We start from the raw sequence: 15,767 nt of genomic DNA, 5'->3' as shown, positions 1-15,767 counted from the left end.
CTGAACTGCTTAGTTTTCATGTTTATGGGCTTTGCGTTATACAGTGCGCTGTTTTTTAACTTTTGGAGACTAAATAATGTTTTATTAAGTTGATCAAATGTTTATTTTGAAGTTCGCTTTTGTTCTTTGAGTATTTTCTGACCTGAATTCATCCATGAAGGCATGTGAGACATCAGCTGCCATCTCCCCCTGTAATCCAGTTTTGTTTTTACAGGTACAGGGCTAATTCTCTCCTTCCCAAGTACGGTGAAAACCAACGGTGGGAAAATAAGGTAATAAGTGCCCGCTTGTTAGTTCGGCCAATAGTCAGTTTTACCATAATCTCTGACCTAATTTCAAGGATTTGGACAAATTCAGAGGTGTTATCGACGGCACAATCTTGTGAAACAGCAGACGGTGAGACAAGGAGGCTTGGAACATTCGCAAAACCGATATTTGGAAGTGATTAGGTTTGTAATGGGGAGGGATTGTCAAAACGTAAACAAGGTCAGGAACAATGTAATGGTGGCTAAATTACCTGACTGATAAAACCACACTACAACAACACAGTCTGTAAAACATATTTCCTGTTGATGTTCTGTAGATTCAGCATGATAACTGTTGTGACTTTGTCTTCTAGTAGATCTGATGTCCTTGCTGACATAACTGATCTAATCAAACTATCAGGAAAACAAGAGCGGCTAAGACCATGAGCCAGGCTGCTATCAGGTCACCCGTCTGTCTAAAAAAATATTTTGGCACTCGTCAAGTAAATCTTGATCAACAAGAATTACCGCCTCGCGGTTATATGCCTCCGCCAACGAGTCAAGTTGCAATTAACATCCATGTCTGTCCCAGATGTTATCACTTTGTCATCATTTTATCCTATTAAACATGTATGTGTCCTAGTTAGCACTTGAATTCTTGAGTTAAGGCCAAAAACCTGTTTTGTGAGGTCACAGTGACCTTGACCTTTGACCACTAAAATTGAATCAGTTTATCCTTGAGTCCAAGTGGATATTTGTGCTAGACGTAATGAAATTCCCTCAATCCCGTGATATCACGTTCACGAGAATGGGACGCACGTGAGGTCACGGTGACTTTCAACCACCAAATTGTAATCAGGTCATCCTCGAGTCTAAATCGATGTTTGTGCCAAATTTTAAGAAATTCCCTTAAGGTGTTCCCTGAGAGTTCACGTTCACGAGAATGGGTCAGACAACCCAAAACCATAATGTCTCCGGCCACGGCTGTAGCCGGCACGGAGGCATAAAAATCGCATTACATTTCCACGTACATGTTCAGATTTCCGAGTACTATTTCAAAAAGAATGTTATTTCCTTAATCAGTTATTTTTGTGAAATCTAATTCGAGAGAAAGAAGATAAGAGGAGGAGCAGCTCGGAAACACCCGTTTGAATATAAATGATTTTCTATTTTGAAACTAAATCCACAATTACGCCATGGAGCCTCTTTATCATTGCCAGGAATTTTCCTTCCAGCTCAAAACAATGACTGTAGTCACGTAGCAAAAACCACATTAAACTCAGCTGACTCCTTTCAGTCTAGTGAAGCCTTTATACAGTTTGCTCTCCCTTTCATCAAACACAGACTACTGACTTTCTTTTATGAACCAAAGCAAAATGAGCACCACGAACTTTGATTTAATGGGCATATACCTAGAATTAGCGGATACATGCTAATCTGATTAACCTATTGAGCTGTTGACACACTTAAGACCCGAGTTCAGTTATTTCCCTTCGTGCCACAGAGTCGGACTACATTAGCTTCTATCTTGGTGCTCACAGAGTTAATACCAAGCAATATTATCATACATTCATTTTCCTCTTTTTACCTCATTTTCCTCTCTCATGCCGTCAACGAGCTCCATCACCTTAATGAAGTGGTTGCAGCGGAGGGAATGATCAACAACATGGGTAGGAAACGCTTTGTGCTGCCAGTGTCTCCATTCCCACAAAGATAGCTCTCTGGACGGTGGGCCGCTTTTGGAAACGTCCTCCTTTGGGGACATGAAATGACATCATAAAGGTGTTAGTAAAATAGAAACAATATATTCAAGCCCTTAACGAAAGACACACAGGAAAAATGTAACAAGGTTTATGCATATATTACATTTTAAAATGAATGTCTTTCCAACCTTGGGGTTAAGATTTAGCCCCCTGAAGTCACAGTGGCTGCCAAAAACGGGAACCAACTCAGAATAAGATGCAGGACCGTTACTGGCTCCGATTTTTAATGTGAGTATAAAAATCTGTAGAGATCCATTCAAAATATCTAAATATACAGTCACTTTTCTACAAGATGTTAGATTAAATTTCACTTCTTCCAATGGATCTTATGGGCAATATGAAAACATTAGTTTCATTAAAAGATATTACAATTTAAATACTTGACTGACAGGAGTCTTACCCAATCACTCGAGTGAATACAATGGTGGCAGCCAGCTGTAACATCACATCTACGCCAAACATCCCTACGGCCCTTAATGTTTTGCACTTTTTCGTTTGTTTTGTACGTAGAGTCCCTGCAAACACAGTGTCTGTGTAAACTACAGACAAAAACTTTATTATTTTTTAATGTATTTTTTCATTATTAAAGGGACTTATTAAGAAACATATAACAACGGCTTTATTTTTGATTTACATTGTCTTCTATAGAGCTCAACAGTGACCGCCCACTTTTTGAACAGCTATGAACGAACTACTCATCCCATAAACCATTGCGAATGGCAAGACGCCGCCTCTGGAAACTCCCCAAAAATGTTTAAAATAACCGCTGTCGATCTAAAATGAAGAGAAATTCAGTAACTGCATGCCTTGTTTCTCGCCTCAAATGTTTTCAGAAACACATTTCGGTGAAGTAAATACGTTATATAAGAGAACGTTTCCAAACGATCCGCCATGTTGGCCCGATTTGAAATACGGGAGCAGACCACTGAGCAGCACATACTGTACCCCCACTAGCTGCTCGCGGGTGTGGTACACATTTCCATGTTAACAGCGAACTCCACCAATCAGAGATGTCGCTGTTACACTTAGGATTGTGGGTAGTGTAGTACTTCTCCATGATATTGTGAATGAAACATGTTTTTCTTAAAACAAGGTTGATATCATACAAACTTGTGGCTTCTACAGGAGCATATAACATCGTTTCTCAATCTCATAGCTCTTGGTAAGTCTACCTTGGATTGTTACAACATTATGGCTAATAGCCAAATCCACGATTCAGAATATGAATGGGATTTTCCCTTTAGAGTTAATTGTTGAACTCTATTGTCTGATACTTGTCAGACCTGTACATGAAAGACAGAAACAATCAAAGAGAAAAGAAAGAAAGAAACCTGAGGTGGTAGATCACTGGGTAGGGACATGAAATGGGACTGTTTCAGGGTTGGATGAGCTTCATCATCCCCAAGCTTCATGGTGGACGCCCACAGGGAATATTCAGTACTGCTCAGAAACCCGTCCGACGTCGCACTGCCCTGCCGCACTACCACATAAGACACACACAAACTCAGATATGGAAACTTGTTTTTTTCCACTTCCATTTCGTATGACCAAAATCTCCCCCTGCCTCATCACTCACTCAGGTTTTGAGGGTGGATGAGCGAGGCCCGTCCCTCAGAGTGGGACCGTCGACCCCTGACAGACCGCCTGCTGCTCTCCCGATGGTCAAACTGGCCACAGATGATGTGCATCTTATGCATGGTGGGGTTCACCCCCTCTGGCAGCATGCGGGGACTGTTGGGGTACATGTGGAACCCGTTTTTGTTGCCGATAATGGACTTGTCCACGCTGCGCTTGTTGCTCTGGCTCTGGTTGTAGGTCTGAGGAAAACAAAAGGTTAAAAGTTTAGAAGAGGTGGTTTTGTGGATCTGTGTGGTGTTATGTGCATTTGGTACGTTTAATTCGAGGGTCCACGGCTCATTTCGTCTTGCTTTTGTAGATCAAACGCTCACCCTCTCCTCGCGTCCCTCAGCCAGGATGACAACAATTCGTCCCTGCCGCTTACGTCCAGTACGCCCCATCCGCTGCACCAGGCGGATGGGGTTCTTCTGTGCGTCGAAGCAAACAATGAGGTCCACCTCTCCGATATCCAGCCCCTCCTCCCCGACGCAGGTCGACACCAGCGTGTTGAAGCCTCCCTGACGGAACCTGCTCACCACCTACGACACGAGTCAACAAAGCTTTAAATAGTAAAAGCATTTTAATCTTACGTTGTCATCCTAAACTCATGCGTCTACTCATCAGTATATACAGTAAATGTAAAGAGGTACGTGTGATAGCTTCTTAAATTGAGGCTGTTGTGTACATAGTGCCAAATAAAATGTCTCTTTTATAACATATTAAGGATCTGGTCTATTTTTAGTATATGATGTGTTTACAGGACACAATGTACATTTACGTCGAAGCACCATTCCTGCATTATTTATTCAGAGGATATGGCTGTAGAGACATTTCCAGTAATGACGTTAATGCAACAGCAGCATGTTTATTAACCACTGTCCCGTAGAAGATATAGTTGTATAGTTAACACAGCCAAATATTTAGCCTGAAGTTGTTTTCTTGTTCATTTTACCACCATATTACATTTTTATATTCCTTAATTTACTATATATGCCACAGCTTACTGTAAATCTGCCCTTGATGATAAAAAAAAAGGTCCCTCTACCTCCAGTTGTTCCTTTTGGGTGAAGCCTTTGACTCCCTTCCCTGCTGAGGCTTGGCCCATAAAGGTCATGACCTTTATTAGTGTAGCATGGCGGTTCAACATGGCTGCGATCTCCTGTACGCTCTCACGGTACGATGAAAAGATCATCACACGCGTGCCTACTTCCTGAGGACCTGGACATAAATGAGACGGAAGAGAATCAGGGTGATTAAAAATCACTTCAGCAAACGTGAGCCGATTTCTTATGCCTGTTTGAATCAGTTGCTGGAACCCTTTGTCCTGTGATCCTCTCCTAATTTAGTATGTTTAGTGTAAACATACTCTCATTGATGCTGTGGATACTATTTATATAGATGCTGCTTTTTCTTGTTAAGGAGAACCGTTTGTCTCTGCACAATTGAAACATTGTTTGGACACCATGGCAAACTGTAAACATCACACAAGAAATCTCCAATGTTGATCTGTAAGGTAAGCATAGCAACAGGTTAAACAGCTTTAGCACAGTGTCAGATGCGTTCTCTTTGCAGTGTTGTTAGAACATGAAGAGAATTATAGATTTCAGCTTTAACCCAAGACAATCAATGCATGTAAGAGTCACAGCATAGTACTACTATAATAAGCAAATCACCAATATTGTCTGCTGAGCTCTCAGCCCACCGTCTGAAGTGCTGCAGCACCACCTCCTCCAGTTTCTCCAGTTTGGGGTGACTGTAAATGAACGGCTCATCTGGACCTAGAAGTGTTAATCAGAGTGGATGTCAAATAGATGCTGTGTGGATTTGTTGCTAGCAGCACAAACCAAACCAAGAACTTGCATCATTGAACTATATAAGAAAGGCTCAGAAATGTGACTGATATAAATGAGTTCTCAGGTACCAGCAGACGGCTTCACAAACATCGCTTCCAGCTCGGGGTAAAGGTCCATGAAGGTGGGGGTCCTCTGCAGCTCATTTCTGGCCCTGGACATCTCTGAACCAAACAAAGCATGGAGAGAGCTCATATCAGAACATCATACACAGACATTATCAAGTATACATGAACCCAGGGGGCGCTGGTCAATCTGGGGTATGAAAGGATGTTTTGTATGTGGATAAAGTGCAACGAACTACACAGAAAGCCTGGAGGTAAGGTGACCGACCTCTGGATCCGTCCATGATTCCCTGGATGTAAAAGAAGAGCGATCGGAGGCCCATCTGTATCAGTAGCTCGTAGCCGTGGTAGAGGCTGATGCAAAGGGCAAAGTCGCCCTCCAGCATTCCCTGCTGCGGACTCTATAGAGAGCAGGAGAGCATGTCAGTCCATGAAACCACTGTGAGAAGTATTTGATTTATAAAATAAATACCATATTTTACACTGCTTCTACTGTTTTTCAAAATACATTAATTCACGATAGTCATTTGCAAATAAAATGTAAAAACTGTATTTAGCTTAATTCTAAAATGGCATTTAAATTGTATACACTAAATAATGCATAAACACTTTGATGTTTATCCTGAATATCTCAACTTGGACAGAAAATCAATCGATTCTCATTCAACGACAGTACCAGGCAATGCTTTAAAAGCTTTAAAATCAAATACAGAACAAATCCAATAATCTAGATGGGCCTTATTATAAACCATCTAGACCTCACTGTGCGATTGATTATTTTCTACAGCCTCAGGCACATCTTTTTATGAAGCCCTGAAGCGGACAAAATGTATTTGAATGAATTTAACAGACCCCATTCATCTATCTGCTTTACTTTATCTTCAGCTTCGAGCACGTCTCTTGTCTTCATCGAGGACCATGGCTGTTTTTACTAACTGATTGGAGGTTAAATGAAAAGTATATTTTTTTTCAATTATTTAACCAACAATATTATTTACTGATATGTGCATGTATATTTTTGACTTGTCTGATAACCTTTTATTAGATTTTTACAGTTTTGGGGCTCCATACATCTTAATTTGACGTGCTAGTAATTCTGAAAGCCTGTGTATCATATAATGTAAAATTGTATACTATAGCACAGAGGTTCCCAACCTGGGGTCAGGGCATCTTAGAGGGGCGCCAAATATCACAGGGGGTGAACCAGGATTTGTCTGCTCTGAAATTGTCAAAATTAGATTTGCACAAATCATAATAACACACTTACTGGATAATTCATACAAAAGTCTGTATATAAAAGATATATTTTTTTTGTTGCACAGTTGCAGATACAGATCAGGCTACACTAATATTATTAGTATTATACTATTTGTAGAATTAGATTCCAGTAATGGTTGCGCAGGATTGTTTCCAACTCATGTGATCCAAATTTTTCCAATAACTCGTAAAGTCCAAAAGTCTAAATTTATAGATGTAATCATTTCGCAGCATGTTTTTGTCTAAAGAAATATTCTGTTGGCGTTTAGCCTTTCAAAAACAACATTTTAACTGAGGTCAAAAAACACATTTGCTCTCCTGCTTGCCGTACACAAAGCGAGGCACGAACCTGTATTAACGGGGCGGTCTAGCAGCAATGTAACAGCACCATGAATTACATTTATTTAACCACAATAATAAAAAAAATATTTTTTGGCTCTAACACTGTTATAGTAAATTTAAAAAGATCATATTATGCATCGGCAATTTGTCAAGACGCCATCGAGTTATATTCATTAAAGAAAGTTGATTTAATAAAAAAAAAGACTAACTCATTTAAACACTTACTTACACATTAACTGCATCACCTTATTCAAATTGAGGATTTTGTTTGAGGATTTGTAATTTTTTTTAAGGGTGATGACGTCAGAAAATATATAGGAGGGGGTGAGGTGGGCTCAACCTTTCTTAGATACAAGTAGGAGGGAGGGGAGGGCTTCAAGGGAAATAGGTTGGGAACCACTGCTATAGCACACAGAGCAGAGTGCGTGCCTTGATGCATGGTGGTGGGTTCTTGCGGAACTGATCCCTGGCGAGGATGATCTGGTATTTGCTGAGAGTCCGCAGGTCTTTGTGTGCCATCACCCGGTTCTGGACCAGACGAGACATGAATTTCTCCAGCACCTGGCAGAAGGAGGAACACACAGATACGTAGGTCATTAATAATAGGCCATTTCCTGTGCTAAATGGTAATGCATCAGACTGTCTAGCAAGCACACACTCACACAAACCTCTATTGGTAAGCACAGAGTGAATAGAGCTCCTACTTCAACAAGAGACACATAACAATACTAAAATGTGTTGGATTCATTCTTCTTCATGCCCTCATTTCTTTATAATGGGAGGAGAGATGGAACCAGTTTGTCAGACGGACAATTTTAACAATATCTATTCATCCTCACGGCTTCAGATAATGGGAGGCTGAGTCATTACAATTTCAATTTCAGCTGTGTGGAGACTGCTGCTCTAGAAACCGAACAGCATGAAAGGCTTCTTCTCTGAAAGAAGAAGTGGGCTGCCCCTTCGAACCAATTGGTAAAAGATTTTGTAACAGCCGAGAGGCAATTTAGTTGTTTTGATTTATAAACAGTGCTCGTGTTATGAAAGTGAAACAAAAATAAATTATGAGATGATGTGCAAAGTAGGCCAAATGATGTCCGTAGGACTCTATAGTTCTCCTGGGAGACTTCAACGCTACACGTGGGCAAGGATGGAGAAACCTGGAGGGGGGTGATTGGGAGGAACGGCCTGCCTGATCTGAACCCGAGTGGCGTTTTGTTGTTGGACTTCTGTGCTAGTCATGGATTGTCCATAACAAACACCATGTTCGAGCATAAGGCTGTTCATAAGTGTACTTGGTACCAGAACACCCTAGGGCCAAAGATCGATGATCGACTTTGTGGTCGTATCATCAGATCTGCGGCCGTATGTCTTGGACACTGGTGAGTTGGATCAGATGGCGGCGGAGGCTGCCGGACAGACCCGGTAAACCCAAACGTGTAGTGAGGGTGAACTGGGAACGTTTGGCTGAGGCCCCTGTCCGCGAGGTCTTCAACTCCCACCCCCGGAAGATTTTTTTGCGCATCCCGGGGGAAGGCTGGTGACGCGTTGATGACACATGACGAGCCTTCTTCCTTCTGAGAGCAGAGAGATACGTGTGTGGATGTGTGTGCGGGAGCTACTAGCCGTCCGCGGTGAGAGAGAAAAAAAAGCGGTAGATGACGGGATGAGAGATAACATTGTTTAACGTTATACAGACATAACAAGGCTGCTGAATGAGAGAGGCATCCGCCGATTACACTGAAACATAGCGTGTTAATAATAAGCCGACCACCTCATGGTATCGCCAGCTGTGAGCTGTGAGCTGTGATCTGTGATCTGTGATCTGTTTTTAAAGTCAGGCACCTTGGCGGAAGTCTCCGCTCTCCAAGTGCCATATTTGTTAATAAAGCTTTCCTCTTAGCTGAGCTGTCCCATTTCTGCTAAACCTCGGCCTGCTTCTCTAAAGGGAAACCCGAGTGAGTGTGCCTCATAGAGCTTATATGAACACAAAAGCAAAGGGTTAAATAACAACCCTTAATACCCCAGACCTTTCAGAAAAATATAAAACAGCTATATCACAGAGACCTAAACATTATTTCATGAGGATGTCAGGAGGCCAGCCCATCTGGTCAGGATTGGGCTTCATCACATATGATATGGCTCAAACTTGAAAACAGATCACTCAACAGGTGGTTGCTAAAGACCGTTCAAAAACCACCAATATCATTATTAAGTAAGTATTGCAAAGTTTTTATTCTTGTTCATACAGTGTGGAGTGGAGTGAGATTTAATTTAAGAGTTTATTATTTTAAAAGGTACAGCAAGGTTCCTAGAATATGGGAGAGAAAAGAGGATTATATGTATCTTTACTATTACTTCATCTGTTACTGTGAGGGCTTAAACCACAGATAAATCATAAGCTTGTAAAGAAACTGCAATATTGAATATTACAAAATGTAAAAAATATAAATAAATTTACACAATAGCCATGTACAGTGTGTGTACTTACACATGTATGTCCTGTACATGAACATATGGTTCTTTATTGGTTTGTGATCTATTTATTTTAATTTTCTTATACACGACATAACATTGGGCAGTGATATATATAAGACAATATCAAAACATATGCATCCTAACAAAATACAAGAATATCAGCAAGTCATAGCAGAGCCATGTAGCCCAAAAAAGGGACAAAAATAAAAAAACAATAACAATATAAAAAACAATTATCAACTACTTGCAAAAAACAAAACAAAATTAAGAAAACAAGGCCTAAAATAAATTTAAAAAAAAAAAAAAAAACAACTTACATATTAAAAAATGAAAATAAAAAGAGAAAAAAATGTTTCAGAGTGTGGAATGATAATTAAAACGAAAATATATGGTTCATCTTGGATATACAGGTCTAGGCTGAGCAGGGAGAGGGCGGAGGGAGAAGCTGCAAGATGATTCAATCAGAGTTGTAACAGGTGTAGAAAATGATGGACCACTGATGGGGATGAGATTAAGGAGGAGGTTTAATTGCATAATGCAGGTCTAATGTAGCACCGGGTACAGGAAGAGATCAACCAGATGGGTCAGAAAATACTGTAGGCTTTTCTATGGATGGTGATGTAAGAGGGAAACTTAAGTTAAATCAAGCTACAGATGACGAGGCTAACAGCCTACTCCAACCTTATCCATGACCATCAGCGGCAGATGCTACTAATACCCAGAAAGGACCAGATATTGAGTTTGTGTCATAACCTAAAGTCTGCCCGGATCTGTTTACATATGCCTCTTCCTGTCTTCGATTTTTTTATTGATCAATCCTTCGGTCTAGAAAGTGTCTAAAACAATTGTCAAATGCCCATAACAAGTTACTAAGCCAAAAGCGATTCCTCAAACTTTGTCATGCTTTGGTGGCAACTGAATTTCATTCTAGCAGAATAGTGGATCAAGGGGGAACTGGAGCATCCTGTTAACATTGAGTGTGAGGTGGGATTCACCCTGGACAAGTCGCCAGTCTGTCACATATATAGACACAACCATTAACGCTCACAGTCGCTCACACAGGGCAACTTAACGTAATTAACCCAACATGTTAACATGCTAAACATTGCATCTAAATACCCAAATGTTAACAGGATACAGTTACTTGTTTCTGCTTTGTTTTATCCATCCAACTCTTTCGATTTCTCTTCATTTTACAGGTCCGCAAATTTCATGGTAATTAGGTGATAATTAGAAACTAACCTATTTGAAATTTCTTTGGAATTACTGCCAAATTACCTCAATATTTACATCAAAATTGATCAAAAATTACTTTATTATAAACATTATTTAATAATTGTACGCTAAGACACTTCTGATCAGGCACAAATCTCACTATTGTGTCACTTATTGTCTACACAAATGTAACCTGGTAGCTAATGTCATGATTCAGGGAGTGTTTTGTTTTAAAGAAATTTCAAATAAGTTATTTGCTAATTATTATCTATTTATCAGCAGACATGGAAATAAAGCATATCAATTACCGTTGTATTTTTTTCCTGTAAATGTATTAAATAAATTACCAGCTATTGGGAAATAGTGGAATATAATTATTAAATAATGTTTATAATAAAGCCATTTTCGATAAATTTTGAGGAAAATATTTGGCAGTAAATCCAAAGAAATTTCAAATAGGTTACTTGCTAATTATCACTTAATTACCATGACATTTTGTGGACCTTTAAAATGAAGTGTTACCGTTTTCTCTTGTGCAGTGTAATAATTAGTCTTTAGTTGATGTATTAGGGTCGGGAGATTGGACGAATATATCGGCTATCAGTCATTGGCTGAGTTCATCGCCGGTTGTTTTTTTGGTCGATGTTTGTCATATTATTTTGCTCATTAATGGTCTGCCTCTGAAGAATAAGAGAGACATTCAGCCACTGCTCACATGCAGAGTCGCTATATTTTCACATCTAACTCTGTGAAATAAGGGTTTATTTTTATATCGCAAGCGCCGGTTATTTGGCTGACGATGGCCGGTTAGACAATTTGAACACACAGTATCGCCTAACCCTATGATGTATTTGTGAGTTAAAATAAATTGACTTCTAGTTTCACAAAAACATTGACAATTTTGAATCAATAAAAACACAGCAATATTCTGCAGTGCGTATGCTCTACTGTATACGCATGTGTGTGAGGTTGTGCGTGTCAGGGAGAAGCAGACAGTGTTGAAAGTCAGACCACAAGCTGTTTACAAGGCAAAATCTCTCTCTCTAGTTAATTGACAGGTGGAGCTCCATGAGGCAATGTCTACGCAGCGGGCAGGTCCAGATTATGAGATTACTCAGCATCAGATTAGGGAGGTCGCTGTTTTTGTCTGGGTGGAAGGTGGAGTGAAAGGACAGAAAGTGCATAAAGAAAAAAAACAAGATTGTCATTGTAACTGGAATTTGTGCTTGATTTGCATCGGTCTGATAATAAGATAAAAAGAGAGGAGAGAAGAGGAGAGGAGAGGAGAGGAGAGGACGTGTGCCAAATGATAACATCGTTGACGTCAGCCTCACAGAGCATGCTCAGCAGGGAACAGCAGTTGATTGGTTGAGGGGCATGGAGCTAAGTGACGTGGTGAACTGCTAAAAAAGCCAGTCTGTGGGCAGCTATTAATAACAAAACCTACACTAAACTGAATTCTCCCCCCTGCATGTCAACAATGGGAGTGACGTATTGGTATGTGTCTGCATGGTAAAGACTGCCTTGCAATAGTGTGGGTGGGGGTCTACAGCTAGGCAGGGGGCCTGTTAGTACTGTAGAGTGTGTGACTCAGTGTATACGTGCATGTTGAAGGGTGCAACATGGTGGTTGGCTGCTGCAGTGACACAGATCAGAGGAAATCCTGCTTAGTCTAACCCAAGTTCAAGTTCAAGTTTGTTTATTATCCTCGCAAGGGTACAATTTTGTTTACCATCTGCCACAATAAAAGACACATTGTCAAAATAATGAAACGTGAAAAAACATGTAGCAAAGCAGTTATTTAAATTTCAGGTCTTCTGGTTGTGTATTTTATTAAAGTGCCATGAGTCTGTGTTCCCTCTCCTGTTACAATTACGGTCGGAGACAGTCATGGATGGCTGTCACGCAGACAAGTGTACACACATACCGGGTGTCCTGTTGTTAAGACATTCATTAATTTCTTAAAGGGTCGGGATGCAAATAATCACGTGTGCGTGCAAGCAGGTGTCACTGCGGCAAACAGGGTGTTACAAGTAAATGAGTTAAAGCCGTCACTGTGACTGACTTCCCTCTTTATGACGATTTAAGTAGACAGTGACAAGTAGGAAGTTCATTACTGTTATTACTTGTGTGGTCGAAGATTTTTTTATGTATATATTGATGTAATGTAAAATAGGGGTGCGATATACCGGTATTGATGATAACCGTAATATTTAAAAATGAAATATTGATATCATGTTAATAATACACATATAATAACGTGTAAATAATCCAGTGTCTTTTTAATATTTAAATGTATTGTTATGGTAATTTACTCCGCCTCCCTAGCCCTATTGTATTTTGAGTGTATTTAATTTGCCAAAACAGAGACAAACCACACAATAAACAAAAATAATGTTGAATCTGACTGATAGCATTATATTTTTTTTCTTTGATATCACGATAATATCGTTATTGTGAATTTTTTTGGCCAATTATCGTGTAGTGAAAAACTGATATTGTGACAGCCCTAATGTAAAAAAAAAAGCTTTAAATTAAAAAAAAAAAAAAGACTTCTGTTTCATCAACCGTTGCTTGTTAAATGAAAAGTTCTACTTCAAAATCGTACTAAATGCTGCAACACTAGACAAGGCAACTTTATTTGTATTACACCTTTAAAACACAGGGGGAATTCAAGGTGATTCACATATGGTGAATAAATACATTACAAGGACTTCATTTCTAAAAACAATAAAATCAACAGAAAATATATATGAGTTTTAAAATGAAACAGTAGAAATACAGCTTCTAGTACTAAAACCATTAATCGGTTAACAGATTAGTTGATTAACAGAAGACTATTTTGATAACTAATTAATAATCTAATTTATTTGTCAAGAATAAATGCCAATCCAACATCTCAAATAAAAGAATTTCAGCATTTATAATTGTAAATTGAATATAGGGATGCACCGATCCGACTTTTTCAGTCCTGATAGTGATAGCGATACCTGGGCTTTGGGTATCCACCAATACCGATACCAGTGTTTAATTAAGCTGTATGCCTCACTGTGTAGAAGTGACTGGGATCATTCTTTTATGTGTATTCTTTTAAGTTAACATCCTGCCTGACTTAAACATTGCTTTCCTAACTTTGTAAAACAAAATGTAACAAATAAAAACATAGATATACATTTACTAAATTGTTATGTATTATTAAAATAATAAATTGTGCGGTATCGCCTGGAAGGGGTTTATTTCACAACAATGACCCGCTAGCTGTACATTATCCCGATTATTACACGGCTACTTGCTTAAGAAATCAATAATTTGATACAAAAATAGTCTGCAAGAGTCCGACATCAGAACTGCGGCCATAGCAACGGTCTGTTATACACAGCAACGGTCTGATATAAAAAAATAACAGATCGTGATTGGCCAATCAGAATCGAGTATTCAACAAAGCCGTGTATCTATCTATAAAGCCGGTATCATCTACTGCTTTTTTCTTTCTCACCGCAGATGGCCAGCAGCTCCTCAATGTCTTCCCACACATCCACACTAGGGATGTGCATTCCAAGCAAAAATACTATTCGAAAATCACTGGGTATTATTCGATTATTATTCGAATAATACCCAGTACCGAACGATGCCATTACATGGGATTTATTGTTTTCTTTGTTTTTTTTACCGTGGTATCGAATTTGGTATCAAGAATGGTGGAAATTCACTGGTATTGGTATCGACTACTAGATTTCTGGTACCGTGACATCCCTAGTCTACAACACACAATAAATAGGCACCTGTGCTCGCATATAACTAACAGGATAAAGAAATATTAACTTGGAAACTATGCTTTTGTTATTGTTGCCATCTTGGCCCCTGGAATATGACTTTTGACCATCATGTCACTAAACTTGTCCAGACCTGCTTTCTCCAACTAAGAAACATTGCAAAAATCAGATGCATCTTGTTCTCCACGGATCTTGAACTTATAACACACCCGTGTGTGTGCACATTTTGACCCTAGCACTACCAAGACGCAGGTCGTGCCTGAGGAGTTATCTGTAGCCTACATTACCTCCTCATTTCAAAAACAGAAACCAAAATAAGGTGGCAGCTGGCTGGAGAAGATCACTAGATAACAACTTACTTGCTCTTGGCTATATCGTATGTTATTTCCAGTAAATATCAAAAATAAAATGTGTGTTTTCTGATAAAAAAAAAAAGTACGAACGTAGGAAGATAACAATTACTACTAACCCATCTTTGAGGTGGTTACGTCTTCAGCACCAGTCTGATCTGGAGCTCACAGCTGATATGTTCCTGGTTTGTTTACATGATGTAACAGAAGTGCAGATTTAACGTATTCAGTGGACAGAGAGCGTCAGATGAAGCGCGATAGTCGGACGGTCGCATCCAGTTAGGACACGGTGTTAGTTTATAACCTGTTTTTGTGGACATAACATCATGTGTATGCATGCGTGCGCGCCTGTGCGCATAAGTGGCAGTATGTAAACACCTCTCTGTCAGTTAATTTCTTTCATGAAACATGATAATGTTAAAGATACACTTAATAAAGGCTATGGCTGTTTTCGAAACCGCATACTATACTAGTAGTACGTACTGATTTGGCCAAAATGTAGTATGTAGTATGCAGTATGCGAACAAAAGCAAAATCTCCAGTATGCCAAAAATACCCGGATGACGTACTGATTTGGAAAAATTCTCCAGTACGCATCAGACCAGTCTACCTCGCCTACTGTATCCCACAATGCAATGCGCTGCGACGGTCACTTTTTGGAAATTTTTGTAATGGCGGAAATGACGGACGTCAACATCCCGGTGACAGCGGTGGACAGGGAGGAATATAAATGTAAAAATAGCATATTATTTTTCTAATTTAATGTAAGGACAGCAATTCATAAGTGCTACTGTCTATCTGTAACGAACGTAATC

The 15,767-nt window shown here is 39.5% G+C and overlaps 1 protein-coding gene across 2 annotated transcripts in view; it reads right to left on the bottom strand.

Annotated features, from left to right (window-relative positions):
• fancm (FA complementation group M) overlaps positions 1-15,767 on the bottom strand; it is a 54,215-nt gene that overhangs the window by 17,801 nt on the left and 20,647 nt on the right. For both annotated transcript variants that reach the window (XM_037747492.1, XM_037747493.1), the window contains exons 5-13: positions 7,569-7,700; positions 5,809-5,941; positions 5,547-5,639; positions 5,299-5,403; positions 4,671-4,843; positions 3,958-4,164; positions 3,585-3,825; positions 3,340-3,488; positions 1,834-1,998 (exon numbers count right to left, since the gene is read on the bottom strand). In XM_037747492.1, the coding sequence (XP_037603420.1) occupies positions 1,834-1,998; positions 3,340-3,488; positions 3,585-3,825; positions 3,958-4,164; positions 4,671-4,843; positions 5,299-5,403; positions 5,547-5,639; positions 5,809-5,941; positions 7,569-7,700 (1,398 nt within the window). The remainder of the gene's footprint in view (positions 1-1,833; positions 1,999-3,339; positions 3,489-3,584; positions 3,826-3,957; positions 4,165-4,670; positions 4,844-5,298; positions 5,404-5,546; positions 5,640-5,808; positions 5,942-7,568; positions 7,701-15,767) is intronic.

Source organism: Sebastes umbrosus, chromosome 16 (genome assembly GCF_015220745.1).
Source record: "Sebastes umbrosus isolate fSebUmb1 chromosome 16, fSebUmb1.pri, whole genome shotgun sequence".
Lineage (NCBI taxonomy): Eukaryota > Metazoa > Chordata > Actinopteri > Perciformes > Sebastidae > Sebastes > Sebastes umbrosus.
This window is presented reverse-complemented; position numbering and strand designations above follow the sequence as displayed.